The sequence below is a fragment of the Daphnia carinata genome, chromosome 7 (assembly GCF_022539665.2).
Source record: "Daphnia carinata strain CSIRO-1 chromosome 7, CSIRO_AGI_Dcar_HiC_V3, whole genome shotgun sequence".
Taxonomy (NCBI): Eukaryota; Metazoa; Arthropoda; class Branchiopoda; order Diplostraca; family Daphniidae; genus Daphnia; species Daphnia carinata.
In genome coordinates this window covers 10,827,358-10,854,439 of record NC_081337.1, presented here as the reverse complement: position 1 = coordinate 10,854,439, position 27,082 = coordinate 10,827,358, and the positions used below count along the sequence as shown (strand labels likewise).

The 27,082-nt window shown below is 40.4% G+C and overlaps 2 protein-coding genes across 8 annotated transcripts; both read right to left on the bottom strand.

Annotated features, from left to right (window-relative positions):
- Window positions 1-392: 392 nt before the first annotated feature.
- Window positions 393-16,306, bottom strand: LOC130689079 (polypyrimidine tract-binding protein 3-like). Of its 4 annotated transcripts, none has more exons than XM_057512099.2 (17): window positions 16,119-16,306; window positions 8,623-8,709; window positions 8,024-8,173; window positions 7,668-7,817; window positions 7,423-7,560; window positions 7,258-7,309; window positions 6,311-6,369; window positions 6,064-6,226; window positions 5,146-5,262; window positions 4,566-4,592; window positions 4,312-4,430; window positions 3,448-3,481; window positions 3,046-3,138; window positions 2,709-2,925; window positions 2,531-2,608; window positions 2,369-2,432; window positions 393-2,223 (listed from the first exon to the last, which is right to left on the bottom strand). In XM_057512099.2, the coding sequence occupies exons 1-17, from the start codon at window positions 16,194-16,196 to the stop codon at window positions 2,155-2,157; spliced, it is 1,695 nt and encodes a 564-aa protein (XP_057368082.1). In that variant the 5' UTR covers window positions 16,197-16,306; the 3' UTR covers window positions 393-2,154. The 4 variants fall into 4 exon arrangements, with proteins under 4 accessions (XP_057368082.1, XP_057368085.1, XP_057368093.1 ...); XM_057512102.2 differs by having other exon boundaries at window positions 5,146-5,235; window positions 16,119-16,295; XM_057512110.2 differs by lacking the exon at window positions 16,119-16,306 and adding an exon at window positions 12,330-12,724.
- Window positions 16,307-23,747: 7,441 nt separating this feature from the next.
- LOC130689189 (holocytochrome c-type synthase-like) lies at window positions 23,748-25,693 on the bottom strand. 4 transcript variants are annotated; one of them, XM_059496086.1, is made up of 9 exons: window positions 25,527-25,693; window positions 25,231-25,318; window positions 25,058-25,168; window positions 24,912-24,989; window positions 24,749-24,850; window positions 24,565-24,687; window positions 24,369-24,488; window positions 24,189-24,301; window positions 23,748-24,121 (listed from the first exon to the last, which is right to left on the bottom strand). In XM_059496086.1, the coding sequence occupies exons 1-9, from the start codon at window positions 25,676-25,678 to the stop codon at window positions 23,851-23,853; spliced, it is 1,158 nt and encodes a 385-aa protein (XP_059352069.1). In that variant the 5' UTR covers window positions 25,679-25,693; the 3' UTR covers window positions 23,748-23,850. The 4 variants fall into 4 exon arrangements, with proteins under 4 accessions (XP_059352069.1, XP_059352070.1, XP_057368196.1 ...); XM_059496087.1 differs by having other exon boundaries at window positions 25,058-25,165; XM_057512213.2 differs by having other exon boundaries at window positions 25,537-25,646.
- Between the last annotated feature and the right edge of the window lie 1,389 nt (window positions 25,694-27,082).

Sequence of the window (27,082 nt, the reverse complement as noted above, 5' to 3'; positions counted from 1 at the left end):
TTTTTCCCCTAATGCGTTAGGAAAGCATTTAAAAACAAATGCGTTTGTCTTGTGGGTGTGTGTGCTGTCCCAAGAACATTTCAGGGTACTAGCCAATTCAATAAAAAAGCAAAGAGCGCAACGATGGAATGGTCCGAGGACTGAAGGCCTTCCGTCTCTGTCCCCCCCCCCTCTCAATAACGAAAACCGAAATTAAACAAAAAAAAAAGAAAAAAAGAAAAAAAAAAAAAAAATTGGTGTGAAGGTGTGGAGAAGAACTGAACCAGATAAGATCGAAGTGAAGACACACCTAGTACGGTGAAAGCCCTCCCCCTGAAAAATCAAAGTGAAATTAAATGTTTAAAAAAAATAAATAAATAAATTTTAAATAAAAAAAAATCAAGAGAAGAAGATAGCGAGAAGAAGAAGATGTAATAGATAGAAAAAAAAATCAGAACACATACAAGACAACCCCCAACACACATTAAGCTAATTCGCAAGCAAAAGTGAGGGAAATGTTTGATATATAGAAAGAGGATTGGGAAAATAAGTTGGAGACAAAGAGGAAAAAGAGACGAGAAAAATGTTTGTTTTTGTAGGGTGCTTTTTCCAAAGGTCGATCAGAAAATACAAAAGAAAAACGAAAAGAAAAGAAAGAAAAATATTTGAAAGATAGTGAGAGGGGAAAAATGAAGCCACACACACACACACGCGCACACTTTCAAAACGATATGGTGTTTCGAACAAATAGAAAGAAAAAAAATTTATAATTCCCGCTTCCATTCTTGTGTGCAACAAAAGAAAGCCCAACACTTTTTTTTTTTTTTGAAATCTCCTCCCTACCCAAAAACCCAAATGAAATTAACTATCCTCTTCTCAGCAATTTTTATATGGGGCCAAATAGGAAAAAAAAAGTGAATAATAATAATTCAAAAAAAAAAGAGGCGCATAAAACAAGAGATGTACAATTTCACTTGCAAAAATAGATCTTAAATTCCCTTATTCTTTTTTTTTTTTTTTTTTTCTTCATGTTTTTGTTTCTAGGGACGGGGGAGGGAGGGGTAGTTATAAATGAGGGGTAGATAGGAGTGTTGTTTTAGAGGTCTGTCTTTTCACCACATTTTTGGGCTGCCGCAATCAATGATCTAATTCTACATCAGATGTGCCCAAGAACAGTCGATCATCTCGCACAACAAATAAAAATAATAATAAAAATTAAAAAAAAAATGATTACCAACGGTAGCGAAATGATGGGCGAGTCAGGTGTAATGGTGGTGGGTGTGTATAGGGTTAGTCCACAGTTTTTTTTTTTTTTTTTGTTTTTTTTTTTTTGCTTCTGTGATTTGTTCGTTTTTACTTGTCGAGTATGTCGGAAGTGAAAGGAGGACAAAAAAAAATACATTTTTTGGGAGTTCCAAACAATTGAAGACAAACATTTTCTCCTCCTCTTGAGCCCCCAATAAACAGACATCACACACACACACACACACACGAAAGGTGTTACGGGGTGCACACGAGTGGACAGGAGAGGCGATTGCGGTGACATCGAAATGGAACCAAAACAAAAAAAAGGAGAACAAAAAACAAGGACAGAAAAAAAAAGAGTTTGTGGTTGTAGTTTTCTTTGTTGTTTGTTTGTTTTTGTGCGATAGAGGCTCAGCCTCAAAGCAGCAAACGGTAGATCGGTGAAGAACAATCATTTTGCCTCGTTGCCAAGTCAAAACATTTCATCATCCATCTTCGGAAGAAGAAGAAGAAGAAGAGGAAGAAGCAAAAAAAACGCGGAGAAGAGCTAAATTCTAGCAGTTGAAAATGTTTTCCCAACGTGTTGTTGATGGTTCTAAGTGTAAGAGGGCGGTGATAAGGTAAAGAGGGGAGGGAGAGGGGGAGGGCGGGGGACTTGTGCAACGCGCTAGAGACTTCCGGCAGGTGCGCATTTTGAACACTTCTCATCTCGACGGGACACAAACACGCAAAAAATAAAATAAAAATCAAAAAAAAAAAAAAAAAAAATCCAATAATTATTTTATCGAAAGGATGGTTTTTGTTTTTCGAATCCAGATGCACGTGTTTTTGTTTTGTTTGTTCGATTTTCTCGGGACATTTTATGTGTACGTGTGCTTTTGTTGTTTTTTGTTTTTGTTTTGTTTTTTGTGTGTGTTATTATTGTTTTTTTTAAATGGTCGACTTGGAGAAGGAGACTCGCAAGTGGCTCGAGTCGCTGAGCTGATAGTTGTGCATTTTCTATTTCGGAACACAGAAAAAAAGAGAAAAAAAAAAAGAAAGTGAGTTAGGACGAACGAATTGGGTAAACAACTGCTGACGTGCACGCATTTTTGTCTTAGCAGGGAAGGAAAAAAGAAAACAAGAAAACTGGAATTAGACTTACAATGAGAGCAGCCACGGCTTCCTCGACACTACCGAGTTGAATCAACGCCATCTTCCGGTCCTTCCTGACTCACCGGGAAAACAATGAAATAAATCAGTAAAAAAAAAAAAAAAATAATAATAATAAAAGTCTTTTGTAAACATCAGGGCATGGAACACTTACGGGAAGAATTTAAAGGCCTGTGGGGCAAAGTTAGCCGCGGTAAAGGCGTTTTTGATCTCCTCTTCAGTGACATTCGGCCTGTAACGGGGAATGTTTGGAGGAAAAAATAAAAAAAAAATAAATGGAGGTCCAGTGTTAAAAAGGCAATTGCTATGAAAGATATAACAAGAAATCTTACGGAATATTCGACAGGTGAAGAGTGGACGAAGGAGGGTAGATATTCTGATAATTTTTGCTGCCGGGTTTCTTGAAACGATGTAGAGACGAGTTGATAAAGTCCTTGGTCAGACCGGCATCCGGTTGGCCTTCTTTGGGCATCTGAACGCCCTGGTGCTTAGAGGGCATGGCTCGCAACTGTTTGCCATAGAGTTTCAGCTTGTCCAGGTGAGTCATAGCTGAAGCGAAAAAAAAAATAAAAAAAATAAAATAAATTTTTAATACAATGGAATGAATAAATAAAATGAATTCAGAAGTTTCGTCAAGATGGCGCCAAACAACACCAGACGACTAATTACCAAGTTGGGCTTGATGCGGCTCTGCCATTTGAATGAGTGCTGTATCTTTCTTGTTGAACAGGATCTTCACCCGGTGGACATCGCCATAAACACCTGCAAAGAACGAGAAGGAAAATGAACACGCAATGAGTCTCGAACTATTCGACAGCGTTTCGTCATTTCTCGTCTCTCTCTCTCCGATCTTGTCTGGCAACCAGATATTTTCTTATCCAAAAAGCTCAATTGAAATAATAATTTAAAAAAAAAAATAAATAAAAGTGACGGTGCGCGCGCGAGAGAAAGAAATTCAACAAACACAAAACATAAATTAAAGTAGAAATTTAGAAAAAAATGAGAACAATGTCAAACGGAGAATGAAAAAAAAAAAAAAAAATTATCTGAATAAGAAACTGGTAGACATACCGAAGAGAGTGAAGAGAGCATCAGGCGTGACCATCTGCGAGTGTTGGAGAATATTGACGGGATTATATATGAATTTGAAGAGGGTTTGTGAATTTAAAAAAAAAAAAAAAAAAAAAAAAAAAAAAAAAAAAAAATTGTTTTCCCATAGAAAGGAAAGAAAATAAAATAAATTTAAAAAATTAAGGACAATAGGTGGTGTAGTGATTAATGAATAGAAAAAAAAATTCAAGATTAGAATTTTTGGGTTTTAGATTTAAATAGATGGTAAAAAAAAAAAATGAAATTGAATATGACGTGGGCAGCGGCAACAGGCGGGACGAGAACAGCAACAGCGGCAGCGACAGCATCAGAGCGGACCAGCGCAAGAGGTAGTGTGAAGAGTAGAATGTGTTTTTTTTTTGTTTTTGTTTTTGTTTTGTGTGTGTAGTGTTTACGAATATACCACAGAGAGCAGAGAAAAAAAAAATAAAATAAAAAAGCACAAAATAAATAAATGGGAAAAGTTAAAAAAAAAAAATAAAATGACGAAACAAAAAGGTTATTCTTATCCTTTGCAAGTTGAAGGATTCGAATACTTGGGAAAGTTAATTAGAAAAAAAAAAGAGTTAAATTAATTTAAAAAAAAAAACTACGTTTGTCAATGAACCCTCCCCCATTAAAGTCGGGAGTGCCGATTGCCAAATGAAAATCAAAAGAAATGTTTTTAAAAGTGAAACCGACACGTGAACAGAATGAAAAACGAACGAAAAACAAATCGACGAAGTAATAAAAACAAAGGTGTTTAGAAGGGACCACCGTTCGACAACTAAACAGAGTGAGAACAAATCCCAACAACAACAACATCAAGAGAAAAGAAAAATATACCTCCTCGTTGAGATTCGAGACGAGTAGGACGGCTCCAGAAGAACAGGGCTGGCCCGAGAGGCGTAGGGCAGCCGGTCCCAAAGCTGCAGAAGCCGAGCCACCTGGCAAGCTAAAACCACCTTTTCAGAGAGAGAGAGAGAGAGAGAGAGAGAAACAAAAGGAAGGCGAGTTTAGTACCACGTTTCTTTTTGTCTAATCGATCAACATCAGATAAAGAAAAATAAAAAAAATAATAGAGGTTTTTAACTACGTACTTGGTAAGATGAAGTCAGCTCCGCCACCTATTGTGAAGCACACGAAAAAAAAAATGGATAAAAAAAATTAATATTAATTTTAATTTTATAATTTTTGATTCCGATCATGACAGAAAAAAAAAAAAATTTAAAACATTGCTTTATGAAATTAAAATTGGGAGGTGAATGTGATGATTACGACAGTGAAGCAGAAGGCGAGGAAAAAAAAAGAAACTGGTTCCCCAAACCAAACACGTCAAAAACAGAATGAGAACATTCAAAACGCGCTGTTCCATTTTAGCTGTTGGTTTTTTAGTGTTCAAATAAAAATGAGGCAGAAGCTGAAGAGAGAAAACGAGAAGGTATGTTGCATCTTTTTCTTTCTTTTTTTTTTTTTTGCTAGCCGATTTACATTGAGAAGAGAAAAAGAACCAATGGAATTGCGTGATTCAATTTGGGGAATAGATACAAGAATGAAAGCCGAAATTTCGTAAAGATAATATGGAGGGGGGGTGGGTGGGTGGGTGGAGTGTTCTTTTTTTTTTTTTTTTTTTTTGGGGGGGGGGGGGGGGGGGGGGGGGATGGATGGTTGGATGCCTACCTCCGACCGATGCAGAGCCGTAAGCTGCGGTTAAGGGCGATGCGAGGCCATGCATGGCTTGGAAAGGGGAGGCCAGCACTCCGGCGCCACCTAACAGCGACCACGCACATTCATAATCTAAGTAAAATCCACATACAACATGTGGGCCGGGTTGCAAGACCACAGCAAATAACAAGTACACACTAGCCACTACTAGTCTAACACATCACAAATAACAATAATAATAATAATAATAATAACAAAATCATATTGGAAAATGAGGAAGCAATGTTCTACGATCTCTCCCTCCCCCTCAAGAATTAAATGAAAATCGTCTTGACAACCAAAACCCCCAATTAGAACCGACATCCCTCTTTCTTGATCAATGAGTTATAAACGAAACCAACCACACACATACAAAATTATAAGATGAGCGCTGGAGTGCGTTGCCAGTTATTACATAATTTTTTCTTTCTTTTTTAAAATGAAAGTTCAAAAAAAAAAAAAAAAATTCCGAATTCAATGCCACAGTTTGGACAATGTTTGTTGTGCTCCCTTCTTTTTAGTTGAACGTTAATAGTAAAATTAATATTAATATTGAGAGAAATTTTAAAAAGCCCAACACTGCGAATAGTTAAAAAGACATTTAAAAAACAATAAACTTAAAGACAGTTAAAAGCGTTGAAGTGATGGAACGTCACGCTATTGAAAACGAGAACCGAATTCTAATTGAGAAAAGAAAATTCCCTTTAAAAAAAATTTTGAAAATCGATTTTTTTTTCTTTAAAGAGAAAGATCGATTAAGGAAGATTCACGAAAAAAAAAAAAATTAGCAAAAGGGTATTTAAGAAGATGGGCGTTTGGTCAGTATGTGTGTGTGTGTGCGTGTGGCGCAAGAGCCATTTAGAAATGAAAGATTAAACGAGATCGTTAAATTACCTGTCATGGCGAAAGCGTCTAGATTGTGATCGCCGGTAGGCAGCGTCGGATTAGTGTAATCACGGCTCTTGTCGTTGTTGTACTTGACGTTGAGGCTGCTCAATTTAGAGTATTCGATGCGCAGCGTGCAGCAAGAGTTGTAAATGTTCTGTCCGTCCAGCGTCTATCTCGAGAAACATCACAATTGAACTCGCATTGCCAAATAGCGCGTTATTCTTTTTTTTTTTATTTTAAAAACAAAACGTACCAGTTTAGCCGCTTGTGCAGTAACAACATCCGGATATTGGATCAGGGCCTGGAATGTATCTGTATAACAACAAAACGCATCAATTCAATTTTCGCATTCTTTTACAATTCCATGTTCTCATTTTTTTTTTCTTCTTCTTCTTCTTCTTCTTGAAAAGAAGAAAAACGGAGCGAACAAACGAAAGGAAAAGCGATAAACCCCAAAAACAGAGTGGTGTCATGAAACAAAAAACTAAATTTAGCTCAAGAGGGCACCATGAGTCACACGTTCCCCCCCCCTCCGAAAGCCGACGAAGAAGACGAGAAGCAGAGACGGCCAGAAGAAGAGGTTCCGGTCCCGTTTTGTTTTGGCATCTCGTCCATCGGACATCTGGAACACTTTCCCTACCCTCCCCCCACCACCCACCCACACCAGTTGAAAGACTCAAAGAGGCCACAAAAAAAAAAAAAAAAAAAGGGGAGCGATAGTCATAAGAGAGCATCTGTGCCATCGCGTAAATAAACCATGTTCCAAAAAGCCCTATCCCCCCCCCAACATTGCCCGCTAGTGTAAACACAACGAAAAAGGGAACTCATCCACAAGACAGAAAAAGACACGCCACCCGAACCAAACACGACGACGAATCACGTAAACAACATCGTACCCAGTGAAGAAAATTAAAAAGGGGACGATGGCACGTCCATCGTCTTCCAAACTTTAAAAAAACAAACAAAAAAACTGAATAACAACAACAAACGACCGACGAAAACAGCCGTCTTTAAAACGTAAATGAGCGAGTACCGAGCCTGTGTGTTTTGCCCCCCCCCCCCTCCAACTTTGTGTTTCTCAAATCCAGACCCCATTAATAATTGAAGCTCCTGAGCTAATCCCTTTCGTTTCCCAAACTTGGGCACAACATCTGCCCACAGATGAGGAAAAAAAAAATGGAAAAAAAAAAAAGGACGTACTGTTCTTGGTGAAAGTGACGATCTTCAGCACCCGGCCGACTTTGGAAAAGATCTGATGGATTCATTAAAAAAAAAAAAAGAGAAATAAATAATCATTAATTACCGAAATACCGAATGCAAATAAAAAAAAAAAAAAAAAATTAAATTAAAAACTAGTTGCAATACCTGAAAGAGGACATCTAGGGTAACGGGATAGACCATGTGCTCGACGATGACGCGGAGGACGGTGTTGGGTCCGCCTTGAGTCTCCGTCTGGCCGGCAAGGGCTTGAGCAGCTTGCAGAGCAGCTTGAGCAGCAGCACTCTACACGCGCCAGTCAAGTGGGCCATGCGGGAAAAAAAAAAAAATTCATTAAAAGTCAATTTACAAGTGCAACAAGAAAGAAAGAAAGAATGAAAGACGAGACGTACAGCGTTAGAGTGGGACTGGTCCGTCTTGAGTTGGGTATGGTTAGAGTACTGGACGAAGACGTTACGGCCACGCAGCTGGGCCGACGTGCCGTTGCTGAAGTAGTTGACCATCGAAATGGCAGCACCTTCGTCCGCCATCTCCAAGAACGCCTATGAAAACATAATCAAATGAATCTTTTTAGTTTCTGATTTGGATGCACAAGAAAAAAACAAAACAAAACAAATAAACAAAGAAGCGGAATGAATGATGATGACGGTGGGTGGTCCAAGCAAGCAGCAACAGATGGCCTCGAGAGCATCTTCCAGACAAGTGAAATAAAAGAAAGAAAAAAAAAACAAACAAAACACGTACGCACCTGATTCTTGCCCTTGAGGACGAGAACGTTGGTGACGCGTCCAAACGGAATGCCCAGGTGGACGATCTCAGCCTCCGTCACATCGTTGGGGATGTTGCGGATGTGGACGACGCGCGAGGGCTTGGCCGGACTCCTGGGCTCCAGTTTCACCTATCACCACAATCACGACGCGGACACAAACGCATAGAAAAAAAAAAAAAGAAAAGAAAAAAACAACGAAATCGTGAGGTACATTAATTCACAGTTGGTTTCACCCACGGAATACAATCATCTCATTTCCTGGTGGGCACCGGGGGAGGGGAAATAATAAAAACTTAAACCACCCCCGCCTCGTTCTCAAATGAGCGGCCCTCAAGAGTTCTTTCAAACTGCCTGGGGCATTGAGATCAATCACGACTTTCTTCTTCTTTCTTCTTTTTTTTTTTTTTTTTTTGTAAGATAAACTAATGGAGAAAAGTCAAAAGGATTCAAACATCCGGGAAGAAACTCGTTAAATACCCCAACTCTCTCCCTTCTCCCCGTTATATTAAAAAAAAAATAAAATGCTTCCCAGAATTTTCAGTTAAAAGAGAAAATGAAAAAGGTTCGTCTATTTTTACCTTCTTGGCGTCGTTGTTGTTATCGGCGTGATTGGATTGAGGGCTGAGTACAGCGCCGTTGCTCATGGCCAGTTCCTCAGAACCACGCTAAAAGAAAAAGACAAAAACAAAATTCAATGTGAAATCAAATGACAGGCCCAGCCGTACTATTTCTCTTCACCCCATAGAAACAACAAATGGATAGAATTAAGGACGCGGTCGCCTCCTTTCCCACGAACACATCGCCCGCTTTCGAGAAGCGAAGGGTGAACGCACCAAATAAAAAAAAAAACGTGAGCGGCAAAGAAGGCGAACACCGCACACACGCCATCATCAAATTTCCCACCAACCCTCCCCCCCCTCACGCAAAACCCATTCACGCAGACCGCAACAGGCAACCCAACAGGTCAAGGTAAAAAATGAGAAAGAAAAAAAAAATACCAGTCATCAAAAAGCGTTGAATCCTCCCACACCACGCAAAACGAGCAAAACCTTGACTTGATTAGAATACTCGATTTCTTTTTTTTTTTTTCAAAATCATAAATAAAAGCGTGCGTCATTCACGACGTTGCTTTCCCAATAATACCCTTCAAGGCATTAGGGATCATTCACGCAAATCAAACGTCATTCAGCTTTGTCCATTTAAAGAAAACAAAATTGGAGGGGGGCGGGGAGGCAAAAGGATATCCGGTCCATGGCAAAAAGCAAATTACATCCCGCCGTACTTTTTTTTTTAACTGTAGAAAGATTCACGTCTAACTAGAGACAAGATCATCATCTCCTCAAGATTAAAAAAAATAAAATAAAATAAAATAAAAATGTTTAACTTGCGAGTGCGGGGGGGACTATTCGGTAGTCGGAGCACGGAGGCAAGACGGACATACTATCTGCACGTGACCTGGCAACAGTCCCAAACCCGTCGCAGTCACGACGGCGAAAAAAAAAAAAAAAAAAAAGGCCGCGGTTCAACAATCCGCAAAACAAAAAAAAAAGAGCGAATGAGCCAAATAAAGAAAAGAAAAAAAAAAACTTAGATCTCCGCCCGAATGTACGAAGAAGGAAAAAAAAAAGAGTTGCGTGTGTGGCAATGAAAATAAAAAAAAAATTCACAAAACTATAAAAGAAAAGCAAACGGAAATAAAAAAAAAAAAAAAAAAAGAACGAAAAAGAGCGAAGACGAAGGAAAAAGAAGAGAGACGAAATAGGGGGAGGAGTTGGGTTAGGATCGATGACTCTATTTGGTACGTGCCGCAGTGTACGGTCGGATGGTGCCAAACCGGAGATGGGTTTCTTTTTTTCGCCTTTCTAAAAACAAGAAACTCAACCAACCAACCAACCAAACAAGAAAAAAAAAACGAGCCTGTATCTCAAGATGAGGAGGAAAAAAAAAAAAAGAGGAGACGACGGGAAGGAAACGTGAGACGAACGGGTCCAGTCGAACATAGAGTGATGACGTCGAGCAAGTCTGTTTCCAACATGGCGGGCCGTAGTTCCATTTTAAATAGCTCACGCTGATTATTTTTTTGTTTTGTTTTGTCTGTGCCCCCCCCCTCTCCACTCCAATCCCAGGAAATCTAGTTGATGATTATTATACGGTCGTGGCCGTTGGCCCTGTGCTAGTCACGGGGGGCAATGGAATGCGCTAGTCTATTAACTCATCCTCCAGACAGGCACGGCCGATGTCATCATCCATTTCCTGTTGCAAAAAAAAACGAGAGAGAAAGGCCCAAAGGCCACCCCCCCCCCCCCAACTACAAATACTCCAACTCACTCGGTGCGCTGTGACAATCAACGGGTCACGTTGTCCAGACACATCCGGTTCTATATCAAGAGTTTTTCAGGATGGGCAAGGATTTTCACAGACTCAAAAACAAGAGCGGAATGCTGTTGGAATCTCGTTCATGCTACCGGACTTTTTTGTTTGTTTGTTTGTTTGTTTGTTCTCTCTGCTGCGCCAGTTTTTTTTTCTTTATCCCCTTTTCATCTATTTCTTTAGGTCCGCCCTCCCCCCGCTTTTTTTTTCTTATTCATTCATCCATCAACTGTCCCTGTGTGAGCGCTTTTCGGATAAAAAAAAAGGAAGGGATTTCTGGATCAACGTCGCAAAGGAGGCCATTCTTTTCATTTAAAGTACATCTCTTCCAAAAATAAATAAATAAGTTGTCTTTCTTTTGCTTTGCCGAGCGTCGAAATGTTGTTCCGGCAGGGGGGGAACAATGGGGTAAAAAAAAAAAAAAAAAAAGACGAGAATTGCAATCCGGTTTGCCGGCTCCCAAAACCCTACAGACGTGCTCCAATCGGCCGCCCTTCTTGCATGGGGAAAAATAAAAATAAAAAAGATTTCCGTTAGCCATTTTTAAAAATAGCATCTGCTTTTTGCTGGTGCGGCGGTGGCAGCTAAAGCGCAGACACGCCACAAGACATGGGAAAGGACGCTGATGCCAGAAGAGAGGCGGATACGAAAAAAAAAAAAAGAAGAAAAAATAACAACAACTTTCTCGGCAGTGGTTGGTCGGACGGTTATCTTCGTTCACAACCGTCTGGTTTTTTTTTTGATGTTGTTGTTTCGATTGAGACTCCGGTAGCGGTTTTTTTTTTTTTTTTTTTTACTTTGGCGCGACAAACCCGCACGAAAAACTTGGGGCAAACTTTTTACCTCCAAGTTTTACCAACCACCATTACACACACATACACACACACACACACACAAAAAAAATACATTTCTTTTTTAGATCGAACTGACGTGGCCGACGGTATCACCACCACCGGATGTGGGTTTCTCTTCTCTCTGCGTATGTGTGTGTGTGTACGCGTGGGGGGAGTAGTTTCCAGTTCTTTAGCAAGAAAATGAACCAGTTGCTACGCAAGCCCAAAAGGCCACATTTTAAACGAACACACACAAAAAAAAAAAAGAAAATGCCTAATTCTCAACATAAATAATATGTTACACGTGATGGATTGACACGAACATTTCCTACTTGCTTTTCCCTACACTCTTTTCTCAACGGTTGGCGGTGGCTGCAAGCACACCCCTCCCCCCCCCCTCCTCTCTTTTGGGCAACAAACAACATTCCTCAGATACCAAAAGGAAATCCGAGAAGCAAAAGAAAAAAAAAGAAAAACCGCCAAGCGTTAGTGTTGGCTCCGTCTGGGTTTGCTTTCCTCTCTCTTGCGTTAGCCGCTGTGTCCCTCCACAGGTTTCTCGAGTGCAAAGACCCCCCCCCCCCTCCGCTCTTCACCATTCCCCGATTCTCTTCTTCATGTGAAAACCCGCAGGGTATGTCTGTTCTTCCACGCTTCGGTGTACAACCGCATACTATATACTACACACACACACACACAGACACACTGCACAACCATTCAACCGGTTGGCGGGGGGGCTGTGATGGTTGGGGCATGTGTTTGGTGCAGAAGAAGCTCTTGGTACATCCATACATAAAACGAGCTGTTGCTATATAGCAGCCGGTCTTGAGGGAGGGTTTCGATGGGGGGGGGGGGGGGGGGGGGGGAACCTTTTGTATGTGTGTGTGAGTGTGCAACAGTTTTCATGAAAGGGCACACAGAACATATGGACTCTAACAGACACACACACACACACACACATACAAAAGTAGATAACGTTTGATTTTTTTTTTAATAATGCAAACTACTGATAACCGACGTTCCCTAATTTGAAAAAAAAAAAAGTAACACAATTTCCCCTGTTGTTGTGAGGAGTTTGGGCTTACCATCGTCGAAATTTGCATTTGAAGACAATGACGTTGAAGTAGAAATAGAGTAGGAAAAAGCTCGCCGGCAATGACACACGACAACAATGTTAACGAGAGAGAATAATCGAAAAAGATTGAACGACACTCAAGTCAACTCTCGCACAATTTTTTCTTTTCGTTTTTGTGTGTGGGGTTCGTGCTGGTACTGGTGGGAGTGTGTGTAAGTATAGTACGCGGCTATCAACAGCCAATGGGATGGAAGAGAAACGGCGGCGGAGGATACACTAAAACCAAACACACACAACACACACACACACACGTCGAAACTGTTAACACAAAAATGTAATTAGCTTCTTCTTCTCCTTTCCCCGTACTTAGTACAGCGTCGATTTTTACAACTGTCAAGTGTCAGAAAAAGGGGAGAGAGAAATTGGACAACAGGAGGGAAAAAAAACAAAACAAAGGGGTAGTCAGGAGGAAAAGGAAACGAATTAATGAAAATAAAAACAAGTAGGAGAAATAAAAAAAGATAGGAAGAGAAAAACAGAGAGAGATAGAGAGAGAGAAAAGAGAGAGAGAGATTGAAAGGGAAAAAAAAGGGCGGACGAACGCACGGCCACGACCAGACTGAACAGACTGACTGAGCGCAACTGCTCCGCTCCGGGTCTTCGTCTATACTACGCCGGCAAGACGAGCACAAAAAAAGAAGAAGAAGGCCCGACCAGCTCGATTCCGCTTTCCTCCTCCCCTCCATTCGCCGCAAGCCAATCGTAGTGACAAAATTGGCCGCTAGATGGCTCTCGCTAAACCACCAGATACCGTTCGCTAGCGCCATGTTCGACACCGCCCGCCTCCCGTACCCGCGTCGTTCTAATAAACAACCCACCTCCCCTCCCCAAAGAAACCGGGAACTAGACACCCATATTTTGCGCATGAAACGCAAAAAAAAAAAGGCCATAACGCTATTACGAAAATCAAGGATTTTTTTTTTGTGGTTTTCCTTTCTATGGGAAAACTGTGGTGGTTGTTTCAAACGCCAGGACGAGAGAGGATCATTTATCTTTCAATGCCAAACTCCCGAGAAACCATTAGCAACTTGTTCCATCTATCAAGGTTGACAACATATAAATACATACAGGGCCATCACGGTCTGCCTCGCTTTACCCCAAACCCCCTTTTTTTTTCTTACTGGTAATCAATATCAAATGAACACCAGCAAGAAAACCAGCCGAACACACTCCTAATAAAACAAGTGTCAGCCGGCCAATCAGGTTCTTCCGCAGTGTACAAAAAAAAAAAAAAAAAGATGATCAGCAACTAAGAGATCAGAGACTACATCTTGTCTCTGCGACAAGAGATGCGGACGATTAGATCTTAAAAAAAAAAAAAAGAGAGAAAAGGATAAAGAAAATTGCACATTTCTCTCAAAAATAATCCGTGAGATGGCACCATTCACACGCCCTTGAGACATGGACAGAGACCACAGGTGCAGCCCAACCTTCCCGTCTGATGTCTAACGATCCGCTGGTGTACACCACCAACCTGGAAACTTTAATACACACGGCCTTCAAAAACAAGAAGAAAAAGAAACACGATCCCTCATCTACAACGATAGACAACTTACATAGCCTCTCTAGAATATCATTGTCGAAGAAAAAAAAAAAAAAAAGATATATATATATATATATTTACATTCTTTTTTTTTATCTGTTCAGATTTGCATAACAGCTGGTAGGGAAGGTGGGAGAACACACCAGGAGCCGGTCATGCCCCCCGAAACATCTGCCGCAGTTTTGTTGCCGATGGGAGATATTTCCTTCTTTTCGACATTTCTTTTTTTTTTCCTTCGAAGATTCACGAAAGTCTTGGCCAACGGCGTTACCAAGGTGCGGTCGAAAGAAACAAAAAAAAAAAAATAATAATAATAACAGTAAAAAAAAAAAAAAAAAAAAAAAAAAAAGGCTCGTGAAGAGCCAGACAAGAGATCGACTTACAAAGTAAATAACAAGAACTCGACAGCATTACGCCGACCCAAAAGGCGTGGACTTTGCAAGTGCCAACTTGCATTAAGAGATGCCGCCCGCCCTATTGCAATGTGTTCGCATACGAAACGATAACGCCGCTCGAATTGGTGAATGAACAATTGAGGATATTTTTTTTTTGTTTAAAGGCGGCAACATTTCAAAAGAAACGTAATCGTACCACCGCCGCCCCATCAGGTGTGTTAGCTTGATTCAATTAAAAAAACAGCGATAGGTGATACTTCCCATTAAAAAAAAAAACAAGGCATTTCAATGCCTCTTCCGAGTGCGTGCTGTAAAGTGAGGGCCAAATCAATATGTACAGCTTTAGATTCAAAAGTTTTGCAGCAGAAGAGCAAAGTTGGCTGCCAATCAATTATGCACAGAAGGGAAAGTGCCTTTAATGATTAAAAAAAAAAGTCTGCCTTTTTCTCTTCTTTTTTGAAATCTTCTTTGCCCTTCCACTGCGTTTAAAACGAAACAAAAATATATATATATAGATACGTTCCTATCAAATATTACTATTATTTCCGAAATGGGGACAAGAAGGGTGGGAGGATATGCGTTGCCGGTCCGCTGAGAGCTTCGAACGGAGGGGAGAGGGGAAAAAAAAAATTGAGGAAAAGAATTAAATAATAAAAAAGGGTCTGCTGCTTCAAGCTTATGCGGTTGTTCCGCGCGGACGATGAGATTCACCTTGGCTCGTCCTTCAAGGCATTCACCTTTCCCAACTGGAAATAAGAAGAAAAAAAAAAACCTCCTACACAATGGATTTTTCTTGAGGTTTTTTTTTTTTATTTTTGTTCTCCATTCCATTCCCCACCCCTAATTAATCGGGAGCTAAAAAAACCGGGACACACACACACACAAACTGTCTTTTCCTTAAGGACACGATAATTTTATAATCAAGGTGAATTTTTTTTTTCTTTCAAAATCGTGACATTTTTTTTTTTTTAAAGAAAAGAAAAAGGGAGAGAGAGAGAGACGTTTCTTCTTAAACTAAAGTCGCAACGGTCGTCCGGAGGCTCGTGTGTTGTTTTCGTTTCAAGTTTGTAACGGCGGAGGAATGCCGTGACTTGCGGATGTTTTTGTTTGATTCAACACGGATTGATTATATACACCAGAAAGAAAAAAAAAATAAAATAAGAAATAAAGAGACTAGCCAGGGTAGAAGGAAAATCTCTAACAGTGTCTCGAGGGGAGAGAGAAAGAGAAAGGCCTTGAAGCTATTTCGGAAATAAACAGACACGGTCTGGCACTCTGACTTTGTTCCACGAGGGGGGGGGGGGGGGGGTAGAACTCGTCGATTAAACACAAGATTGGGGGAAAAAAAAAAAGAAAAAGCCAAGAAAAGAAAAGGGTCTTCTCTTGCTCCTATCGGTAGGGCAACAAATACCTCAAAAGTTCAAACAACAAGCCGTCGATATAAAACACAGCATCGTTCAATTTTAGAATGTTTGTGTGGGGGGGAAGCCAAATCACCTGGCCGCCAGGTGTCAGCACTCGGAGAACAAAAAAAAAAATAGTACCGAGAATTTCGTACAGACACATACACACAAAAGAAATTCTTTTGTTTCCAACAACTCACCCCATACCCCCTGCCTTTTTTTCCCTCCCTCACTTCACTTCGACCTCCAAAAACCCAGCCCCCCTTTTTTTTCCCTTCTAGAAATGCCCCAGACAACCTTAAACAAAAAAAAAAAGACAAAAAAAAATTTTTTTTTTCACCTTGGAAAAGCATAAACCACAACAATGGCAGTTGAAATGAAAGATGAAGGTTACATACCTGCATGACGTCCATGATGGCGAGAGGCTGCTGCAACAAGGTGTAGGCGTAGAGGACTTCGGAGGCGGGTCTCTTCATGCTACGATGAGAAGAAACTTGCAATTTTTTGGAGGGGGGTCACTCTTTTCCTTCCTCTCGTTTATGGAGATTTTCCTTTCAAATTTTCTCGCCTCCTCGAAGAATGTTGAGAAATCAAAACTCAACAAGTTGAGGTGGAAAAAAAAAGAAAAAAAATGGAGGGGGGCGTCAAACGCCAACACAAAAAAAAAAAATTGGCGAAACGACGACGAAGTGAATTTCAACTGTCGAATTTTGGTATCAAATGAACCTCTTCACTTCAAAAACTGAAACATGAAAAAAAAAAATTAATTATATTCAGAAAAGAAATAAGATCCAAGCAACACAAAAATACAACAAGGAACACGAGTTTGTGATGGGTCAAGAAACATTCAACAGTTGACGAGACGCCATGTTTTTCGAGGCCGACTGACTGACGCCACGCCATCAAACACGCGGATATTCGAAATGACGGCACTACTACGAAATTCTTTTGGCTCTTCTCAAATATCCAACGCGAAAGATAACAACAAAATCTTACGTGAGAGATGCCACACGAATGCGGTCAACGAAAACCGGAATTCAAGATTTTGAAAAATGTTTGAAAAAAACCAAGACCCACCCAATAAATGGAGATCTGATGCAACAACGACCGATCAACGTCACTTTCTTTTGTCCCGTTCTGATTGCACTTAGATTTGTCTTCTTTTGTGTTCACTAGGTAAATAGAATCTTTCTTCTTTCGTGTGACGCAACAGACAGGTATTTAATTCTTTTCTCTTCAAACAGATAGTCACACACGCGACCTTTTAGCTCCTCGTGTGTCACACTCGGAAAAACAAAACACACACGCACCGTACAAACGAATAAATGGCCAACACACAATCACACACACTATTCGCAGTTTCCAATGACACTGGAAGCAAAAAAAAAAAAATAAACAACAAATTTCGTGTTGTATGCAAAACGTTTCTTTCAGAGAGTTTCGACTGCAAGAGAAGAAATGCCCTGGCTGGTGGGAAACATTGAACTGGTGGTTCTCTCTGCCGAGTCGAGTACCGAACTCGCGCGCTTCGCTGTCTGCACTACAACACGAGTCAGGCCCCCCTCTTTTTGGAGTCCTTTTTTTTTGTGTGTTTCCTTCTTCTCCAGGGGAAAAAATAAAAGCACAAAATGAGTCTCTTTTCTTTCTCGAAATATAAGAGAGCAGCAAAAAAGAGTGAAGCAGTAAGACGCCTGTACGTATGTGTGTGCCTTGTGTTTAAAGAAAGAAAGAAAAGGATAAGAAGATAGAGAGAGGGGAGAGGAGAGAAGAGAAGAGGGGAAAATATCAGGGACTCTCCACGCCGGTTGATGGCGCTTTTCTTCCGTCTGCTACAAGGCACGACCAGCAGCAGAGGAAGGGCACAATAATAAAAAGAAAAGCGCGCGCGTCGCTCTTATTCTCATTAGTGCCCCGCCTCCTTTACCTTAAGGGCTGGGGGGGAAAAAAAACCGAAGGGGAGTGTACCGAACCGCGGATTTACAATCCGCTTTTAGTCCTCCCTCCACTAGTTTTTTTTTTTTTTTTTTTTTTTACAAATGGCCGCGAACAGAAAAACAAGTTTTTTTTCACGCCTATCCAACAACGTTCAGATGGCGCTAACTGACATTTCATTCTCTTCTTGAATCGTTTTTTTTCTTTTTACTTTCACGGAATGAGAAGTGAGAGAAACTGTTTTCTGAAACGTTTTGTTGTCTTTCCGCCCTTTTTTGTTTTGATTTGTTATCAGAACCACATCTACAAATTAACAGACGCTTCGTCAACCCCATGTCCAATCACGAAACTCGTGGAACTCGTTTAACCTTTCTGAACGCAATTGGCCCTTTCGCCAATTCTTGTGGCTTTTGAGCTCTCTTTCCATCGTCTGAAAAACCTAAATCCGCTGATTGTTTTCTTTTGCTGTTCTACTTGATTTGATATAGGAGACACAAGAATTAATTTTTCCATAGCGATCCATCAAAATAAAGGGAGAAAACGAACGACAACCCTGCCACGCCCCACTCAGCCACCCAAAAAAACGGGAGAACCAAAACGTTGGGGCGTCGAGACTCGTTTTTGATTATATTCCCTCAAGTGTGAAATGCAATCAAATGACCGACTTGGCTTACCTGATTGAAAAAACTAACGGGACTCGTTATTAAAACACCAATCTTTGGGGCAGCAACGTAGGTAGAAAATGGCAGCTTATTTAGACCCAACCCTATTGTATCTGAAGGTGCCTAATATAGTTCTTCCCTTTTTCTCGCTGGTTGGGCATATCCATTCAGAGAGAAAAAAGAAAATAACACAATGACAGGTCACACACACGCACAAAGGAAAGAATTAACTGCTTCATTTTCTGCTTTCACTAGAGAAATACCAACGTTCCAACAGGTGGCACGTCCTAAAAAAAAAAAAAAAGATGGCGACCAGTATCGATCTCACTCGTCTGCAGTACTAAAACAAAATAGAAGAGAACCATGTGAAAACTCTTTATCAGTAATGGCAAAGACAAATCTAATGCAAGTTGAATGCACTCCGTATTAGGCGACGCAAAAAAAAAAAAAAAAAAAGAGAAATACAAAAACTCGAACTTTTGCACTCACGCGACAAAAGGAACATGTTGCTGTGATAGACAAAAAAAAAAAAAAAAAAAAAAAAAAAAAAAAGGTCAGGAAGACGACAAAGGATATTTTAAAAAGAAAAAAAAAAAAAGGCGATCGGTTGCAATGCCAATGGAAATAACGAGAACAAGCCTGGCGAGAATTCATAGTGAAAAGTTGAGATGACACACACACAAAAGAGAGCAATGGCACTACAGCCAAGGTTTTCCATAATTTATCACGAAAGAGGGACTACCCCCTTTACTTAGTTGAGCGGATAGACACTTTGTCCTCGATCGATGCCTTTTAATTGCCCAGCGTATGTGCCTGCTCGCCTGTCTTTTAAGATTTAAGAAACAATGACCAGAGCTGCATTTTCAGGGAAAACTCTAAAGGCTCCAGTGCGCGCTATAGTAGTAGTAGCGATGCTGTTACTACGGCCGAGAGATTAAATCCTAGATGCACCGCAAGTTATTTATGGCTCACGGGGAAAGCGGAGAGAACAGGCACGGGGGGGTATACACGAAATACAGGGACTACCGGTACGTTGCTCTCGCGAAACAATTAACTTCACATGAAAGCTTTTCCTCCGGTGTTTACCACACGCCCCTTTCTCCTCCTCCTATATACCGACAACCATCACGTTCTTGCGTAGGATTCTCGGAAGAATCCAGAGAACTTCAAACACAACTTTTCAGACCAAACGATGGGAAGTGCTGCCAGAGACCTCATCCACCATTTTTCAATACGGCCGGCCAGTTAGAGGTTTCTACGACCCGTCGTTACGGCATTGGCCAATTAAAAGAGTGGTTGGGAAAAAAAAAACAACATAAAATTGTATATTGGATTCAAGTCAAGCGAAACTTGGAAACAAGTATAAACGGTACACAACAATAATTCAATTCGCTTTGTTGCTTTTCTTTCGAAAAAAAACAAAAAAAAACGAAGTTGCTTTTTACCGTACAATACCCGTGTGTCCAGCAGATATTTCTAAAATTAGAAACAGACGCTGGTCAGAATTACCCTTCCCTCCCGCAAAAAAAAAAAAAAAAGTTTTTGCTATTTTTTTTTTTTTTTCAATAAAACTTTTAAACAAGTGCGCTTTATACTCTACGCACGAACGCCTTTTTTTTACTTAAAAAAAAAAAACACACAACATCAACACTTATAACAGTCGGGGCTTCTTATTATTTCTTTTTAGTTTCTCGTCGGTTGACTTGTTTTTATGAAAAAAAAAAAAATTTTCGCTTTTCTTTTTCTTCCGTCTTTTTCTAAATATATAAGAAGGCCTCTTTGCCGGAAATCGAACGGAAATTGAAACCCACGGGATGGTGGATTCAAGCCACTGCGGTGTAAACACGCACACACAATATCGGTGCAAACAGCCAATGGAGCAACTGTACGCTACGTGCACAGTAGGTCTATTTCGTGCGCGTCAGCATACGCTATGCATGTATGACTATACTTTTATAACAGGAAAGGAGAGAGATAGAAAAAAAAAATGTATGTGACATAAAAGGCGGTGAGCTTCCTCTTATCGATCGACAACATCAAATACACCTGCACGCATACAAAATTCAAAGAGAAATTCTCTGTCAAAAAGACAGCTATTCAAAATCTCCCAAAAAGGGCTATGGGGACCGTTTGCTTGTCATATGCCGATTTCTGATATAATTTTTTTTTTTTAGTTCCTAATTAGTATCTGAAGCCGGGGAAAAAAAGAGGGGGGGGGGATAAAACTCGATCAGGAGTTATGCTAAACAATATGACAGGTTTCTGAAGACCCCCATCCTACAGGTAGTCCAAGGCAAACGTGAAACACGTTTGCATTGTTTAGCATTCATTTTCGAAATTTTGGTCTTTCAAAGAATTCTACGGTTATGGAAATTTGTCCCGATACGTAAAATTCCTTTCCCTTAGATTGACGTGGCCCTAAAGGGACTGTCAATTTTTTTTTTTGTTTTTTTGTTGTTGCTGTTTTGAGCCAATCAAACTGCATTTACCACCTCCAAAAATTAAAAACAGGACACAGATAACTAAATTTTGCGCCCCACTCTTTCAATATGGTTAATATAACGAATTGGGATTTGTGTTCTTATCTAACGGATTTCTGTCGCTTATTTTTTGTCACGTAATAGTGCAGTTCGTGCGTGTTGTGTTAGTGTGGGCGATTAATGGACTGCTGGATCCAATCCAACCCCCCTGACAAATAAGCTCCTTCCCCTCGTTGCCCAGGGTGATATCGATCTCTAGTGGCAGCAGTCAAATCGAAATGAGGCACAAACACAACAAGTTGAGCTTCAAAGGTATAGGCAAACAAAACGACAAAAAAAAACTAAGCATCAAAAAAAAAAAAAAGGAAAAAAAAACAAAAAAAAAACAGAAGGAACAAAATTGTATCGACATCAAAGGAGTCGAAGACAGATCGATGGAGCTGCCGCTTTTTGAACAGGAGTAAAATATTTAAAAAAATATATGAAAATGAGGCGACTAATTAGTCAGCTACCAACCGTGTAACGCTTGCGTGTGTTGAGGACATGGAGCCATCAAGAAACTCTTTACGAACGAAAAAAAAAAAATGAACGCAACATAGGATGGATAGGAGCGTGAGAAGAGGCACTCACCCGTGGGCGTTTTGCTCTCCACACGTTCAGGATTGAGGAGGACACACAACAAGTTGCCGAAGATGTCGATGTCGTGAGTGTGCATAGACTACAAGAAAATCGGTTCTCTTACCAAAATCAAAAAGAAAGGGAAAAAAAGGACTTTTTCTTAACAGTAAAGCGGCCGCTTCCACGCAAAAGAGGTGGCACGTGACGCCCAGCGATAAGCAAAGATAAAAACGGGTAGATCGCCTGGAGGAACGCTACAATAGGCGCCATATCAAATTGGAGCTCGAAAACATCTCGAATGATTAGATTTAAGCTTTCCGTCGTCAAGGGCGAGCAACAATAAAACATAACTAGGTAAAAAAAAAAAAAAAAAAAATACAAATTGTACAAAGGCGCTTTGAATGGGACGTTAATGTGTTGCACGTAATTGTGGGGAGGCACGAAAAATTCTATGAAGTTTGATGACAACTTTATCTAAAAATGGCAACATACGCAACAGTCGTAACCAATTGCATTCGGCACTCACGACGCCCTTTTTAGTAACGCGTTTGAGTTACAAGGAAAAAACCTGTTGCGTTGCCGAGATATGCTTTAATCATTACGAAAACAGATGTTTCCAGATGTCTTTTGCTTTTACAACGGGAAATCTAATATACAGGAGTACACCACGGCTGGTGACTGTTCATTTAGAACAAGAAGGAATTCTTTTGGCTACCAAATATTTGTGTATGTCCCTTTAGAATGTGGGTGGATACGTGGGGGAGAGGGCAGGCCGTTGGTACATCAACAGCTGCGTGCAACACCACCACGTGAGACTCGTGCGGAACTCCCTTATCAAGGGGTAAAACTAATTAGTTAACGAGCTGGAGATGGAGTGAACATGTTCGAGCGCATCATCTCTGTCTATGCATAGTAAAACTGCGAGTGTGTTTTGTACACGAAGCGCGACGTGGATGAAATCAGAATCTTTTGCATGTCGATGCAACTTTTCTCTTTCTAGTTTTGTAAGATTGATGGGCACGAAAAAAAAAAAAAAGGAACTCTACAGAGATGAATAAAAAGAGGACATAGAGCAAAAAAAAAAGGGGGGGGAGGGAGAACAGGAGGAAAGGAGAAACAAGGCCTAAATCCAGGAGGGATGATGTTGCTGACGACCAGAATGGATCAATACTCGCGACTGCTACGGTTTGGTGGGATATGACCTTTATACAAGAAGGCTACAGGTTAGAGAACTCGCACACACTCACCTTCCCACACCCAATACATGTAACGTACGGAGCACATTTATCAATGCGCAGAGGATGATGCGTCTTATGCTACTTCTGAATTGATTGATTGATTTAGTCCCCCCCTGAAAGGTCATTAGTTGATACAGAAATATTACCATCTATATGCTTCACGTATGAAACTTCACCATTGTGGGATCCATTGAAAATATTGCAAAGGACCAAAATTCTCTGATCGAAATGAAAGATGGATCAGAATGAAGTTTACATCCACTGCAGCAAGTAATGCTGAAAGGCACACTGAATACTTTCAATGAGGCATGTTACCACACTAGTACACATGGACAATCTTCAAGGATTCCTGTCATAGTACGCTGCTCATGCTGAGCTTCAACAAGTGCAAAGCGAACAAGAAGAAAGTAGACAAAAGGTTTTCGTAACCTTGGTGGTTGGTAGAAAATAGTATGAAAACAGGATGCAGAAAGATTTCTCACTCGATTGGTCACGATAAGTAACTGCGTTATCTTTGTTAGAAAAATACGTCACAAGGGCATGTCAAGGTCTGAAAAGTCAAACAAGGCTCAAATTGAGCGTTGATTGCTAAACAATTGACGCAGGAACTATTGACTACGTGAGAAGAAAACTGTTATTAATGAGATAACATTCATTCTTACCCTATCATCGTGATCAACGTTGAAAGGAGTCGGGATCGTCTTCTACACGAAACACAAGCGATTGGAAGATTAAAAGAATGAAACAAAAAACAACAACAAGTGGTCTCTGCGACTCAATGTCATGCCGTTTCGAAACAGAGATAAAAGATGGCCGCGCGCTTATGACAGCTACGTTGTTAAAGAGCCCCACCTCCTCAAGCCTACCCAACATTTAATTTTTTTACCAGCGGCTTAAATATTAACATAAATATCGATAACTATTATTTGTGTGACCTTTAATTTATATTAACAACTTTTATGAAATTAATAATAATGCAATTTAAAAAAAATAAAAGCTTATCTATAATGTCTTTTGTTCTCGCTCTTGTAATTTTTTTATTAAAAGGGAAACGAGAGTTGCACTGCCATCTAGGGATCACGAAAAACGACAAGATGTTACGGAGACTGTTGTATTGTTTTTGCAATTGAACGCACTTTAACTTTCAAGGTACTACAAACTGAGACGGAAGCAAAACACAGAAAACATGTTTCATTTCATTTACTCTACGCCACTTTTGACTGGGTTTTCGTTATGATCCTTTTGTTCGAAAACGGGGGTGGTTTCTTCGCGGCTATACCTCCAACGCCACCAGGCCACTTTCATCCGATCCCAGCAATTGTCGAATGAATCCATGGCTGGTCGCACGTCTAGCAATGCAAATTTATAATCCTCGGTCACCTTCCCGCCGTCGTAGTAATCAATGACATAGCGAACGTCACGACCGCAGCGATCAATAATCCAATCATGGCGATCAAACGGCAATTCGTAGCTGCACATTCGACGGCAAAATGAGAAAAAGATCCCAGTGAAGATGATGTACTTTACGGAAATCTTACCCCAGCATTTGCCTAATTCTCGCTCTAGGAGAATAATCTTTGGCTTTTCCTCCAAAACTTTTTAAGCGAGGACTGCCGCATTCAGACGCGTGTAGAGCCTCCCATTTTAAAACCTGATTTGGCCAAGAACAGCCATGAATAAATTAGCTTTGTGGTTTAAAATTAAATTATGCAGTCTACCTCTCTCCAAGCTTGTTCATTATTCGAATTGTGAATCTTGATGATGTCGTCCATATCTTTTGGTTCTAAAGCTGATTCTTCCCATCGCCAACCTTTTCGCAACATCGCATTCCAAAACATCTTTAATTGTACAAAAATAAAAACTCAAATAATTGCTGCCGGTGATGTGCAAATAGAAATTTCTTCAAATGTGAACCTGCTGAGAGGGATACTGCCAGAATTCGTTCTCAGTTCCTGCTTTCGGGATGGACGATACTTGCCTCTGTGTAGGCAAACTGAACGGCTGATCAGGAGCAGGTCTTTGATTCGGTGGGGGCATCTATTTGAATATTCATCCTTTGAACTGGATATTAAGAAATAGAATTTGAACCATATTTTACCATGTTCAGTGGATTTACATCCCCAGATGTATTTAAAAGGAGTGAGCCATTTTCTCCGCTCATTGGGCATTCACTTGGATATTGCATAGTTTGGGTTTGTTTCTATCAAAAAGGTGTGGAAGATTTATAAGCAATACAACAAAAATGTGTGATTTCTACAAACTGATTCTGTTTTGGCTTCTAATTTATGATCATTGCTCATTGGGCATTCACTAGGATATTCCACAGGTTGTGCAGGTGCCTTGATATAAAAGAATGTTTCCAGATTAGAAATACAAGGTATACTGACAACTGTTACAAAAAACCTACTGCTGAGGCTTTTACACCTCCCTGAGCATGCATTGGGCACTCAGTGGGATATGAACCATCATACTTCATGTGCCTTTGATCAGCGTGAGGAGAACTGCTATGGCTATACTGCTATAAAAATAAGTCTTTTATTATTTATTTCTAGTTTTACAGTCTGACTCACTTTCACAAACCTGGGTTTGGTTGGCGCCATATAGTGGTTTGGTTAAAGAATCAGCAGTGGTTTGTGCAATTGATGTTGTGTTACCCATATCTGTAGCACTATTAAAGCAAAAAAAAAGGAAAATGTTACAAAATCTTTTTACACGAAAGCTTAAACTAAACAAAAAACATTCCAAGCATGTATAACTTTAGGACTGGTTGTCTTTATCTTCACGTAACAAGCTAACGTTTAGTTGGTACATTGCCGTTTGTTTTTTTTACTCCATAACGCTCGTTCGCAAAACTTATTTTCCAAAATAAAACGCACCTCCCAGTACCTGAATTAATTAGTAAAAACGGACTTTTTTTTAAACAACCAACTAACAATACTCGGTTGGTTACGTGATTCTTGATCCAACAAAAATAGCCGGGAAGCCAACGTGTGTCTTCTGCAAAAACAGCAGACCATCGTAGAAGCATTCGAGTAAGAACAGAGTAACTAGATGGCAGCACCCTTTTTAGAAATTCATCAGACGCATGATGGCAGATTGCAGTTCACGTGTCTCTCCGACTCCGACGTCCATCGGTTTTCATTTGATTTCATGTTTGCTAGTCGGTAACACAAATGAGTGAAATAAGATATCTAAACCCATGGCCGAACTTATAAAAACGGCACAAGCAGAGCTTTAGAGTAATATAAGAGAGATAACATAAACCATATTTCCCGCGCCAAACTTCCGAATGAAGTGGCAACGTGCCTGGTGCTTTGCGATCTTTCTAGGTACATGACGATCGATTGATTTGCTGGTCACGCGCTCTGGGCACGTGAGCGTCCGTCTGAAGACGTATACCACTACCTTTTCAGCCAGCATCGGTTAATAGCGTTCATTCTGCAATAACATTTAGCACAATTGCCTGAGTGCATTTCATGCAATTTAGGGCGTTTCCTCCCAGCAAACGGGGCAGGCTAATGAATACATCAAGACTCTGCTCACGTGCATTATGCCAGAATTATATTTTGTTGACCGTAACCTATGATTTGCATACAATCCGCCGATAGCACTTGTCGGAAAAATCAAGATCATTAGTGAATTCATAAACAATTCTATTACTCTTATTTTTAATTAATTTTCCTTAACTAAAATGCACTTCTTTTCCATTTGAAAACAGCGTCGAGTAAAGCGGCGTGCTGATTCCTGAATGATTAAAACTTTGTTACCAGTTTGAAATAGTTTCGTTGCGACAAGCATTGGTTGATTATCGATCGCAAAACCCCGTCCGCTATACAGCAGAAACTGTAGGAAAAGACCTGGAGGGACGTAATCCAGTGTGCGCAGCAAGGAGAGGGGCCCACACCCCCAGCTTTTCGGAGAACATCTTGTGTGAGTGAGTGCTGGGGATGACAGAAATCGATCAGTCACATGGCTCTCTGCATGAAACCATAACTTCTAGTCTGACTCCATTCCTCAAAATACTCGTCCTCTACTTAGTCGCTTTAAACAGCCTTTGTTACTGACGTAAAGAAAAACGAAGCAATTTCACGAAAATAGTGTGATGAATAGAACTTCCGAAAGACAGAACAGAAATTCTTCTACGTCCAGGTAGCAGCCTCCGAATCAGGTTCCCAATTAAGGAAACTAGGTGTACGCGTAAGATTAGCCGTTCAGTCTTTGAAGAACATGACGCAAATGGAATATCAGATAACAGTATCTCAATGCATGCCAATCTTATTTGTTATTACAAGAATTGATAAAAAGAATGACCTCCCCTGCAGCGTTCGTGAATATTCACGTGGATTTGGTAGATGACCCACCCAGACGAGAACACGTGCACTCAACAAAAATGTATAACACCGTCCATCTTCTAGCAAAAGGGGATAAAAAC

Bases quoted from the DNA above. Each gene is read 5' to 3' on its own strand.
- LOC130689189 (XM_059496086.1), bottom strand. From the start codon at position 25,678: ATGCTTCTACGATGGTCTGCTGTTTTTGCAGAAGACACACGTTGGCTT. The intron at 24,302-24,368 runs GTAGACTGCATA...TGGCCAAATCAG, and splicing joins ATGAACAAGCTTGGAGAGAG to GTTTTAAAATGGGAGGCTCT. The intron at 24,122-24,188 runs GTAAGATTTCCG...TCGAATGTGCAG, and splicing joins AGAATTAGGCAAATGCTGGG to CTACGAATTGCCGTTTGATC.
- LOC130689079 (XM_057512099.2), bottom strand. From the start codon at position 16,196: ATGAAGAGACCCGCCTCCGAAGTCCTCTACGCCTACACCTTGTTGCAG. The intron at 8,174-8,622 runs GTAAAAATAGAC...TTGTGGTGATAG, and splicing joins ACAACAACGACGCCAAGAAG to GTGAAACTGGAGCCCAGGAG. The intron at 4,593-5,145 runs GTAGGCATCCAA...GCTTCACAATAG, and splicing joins CGGCTCTGCATCGGTCGGAG to GTGGCGGAGCTGACTTCATC.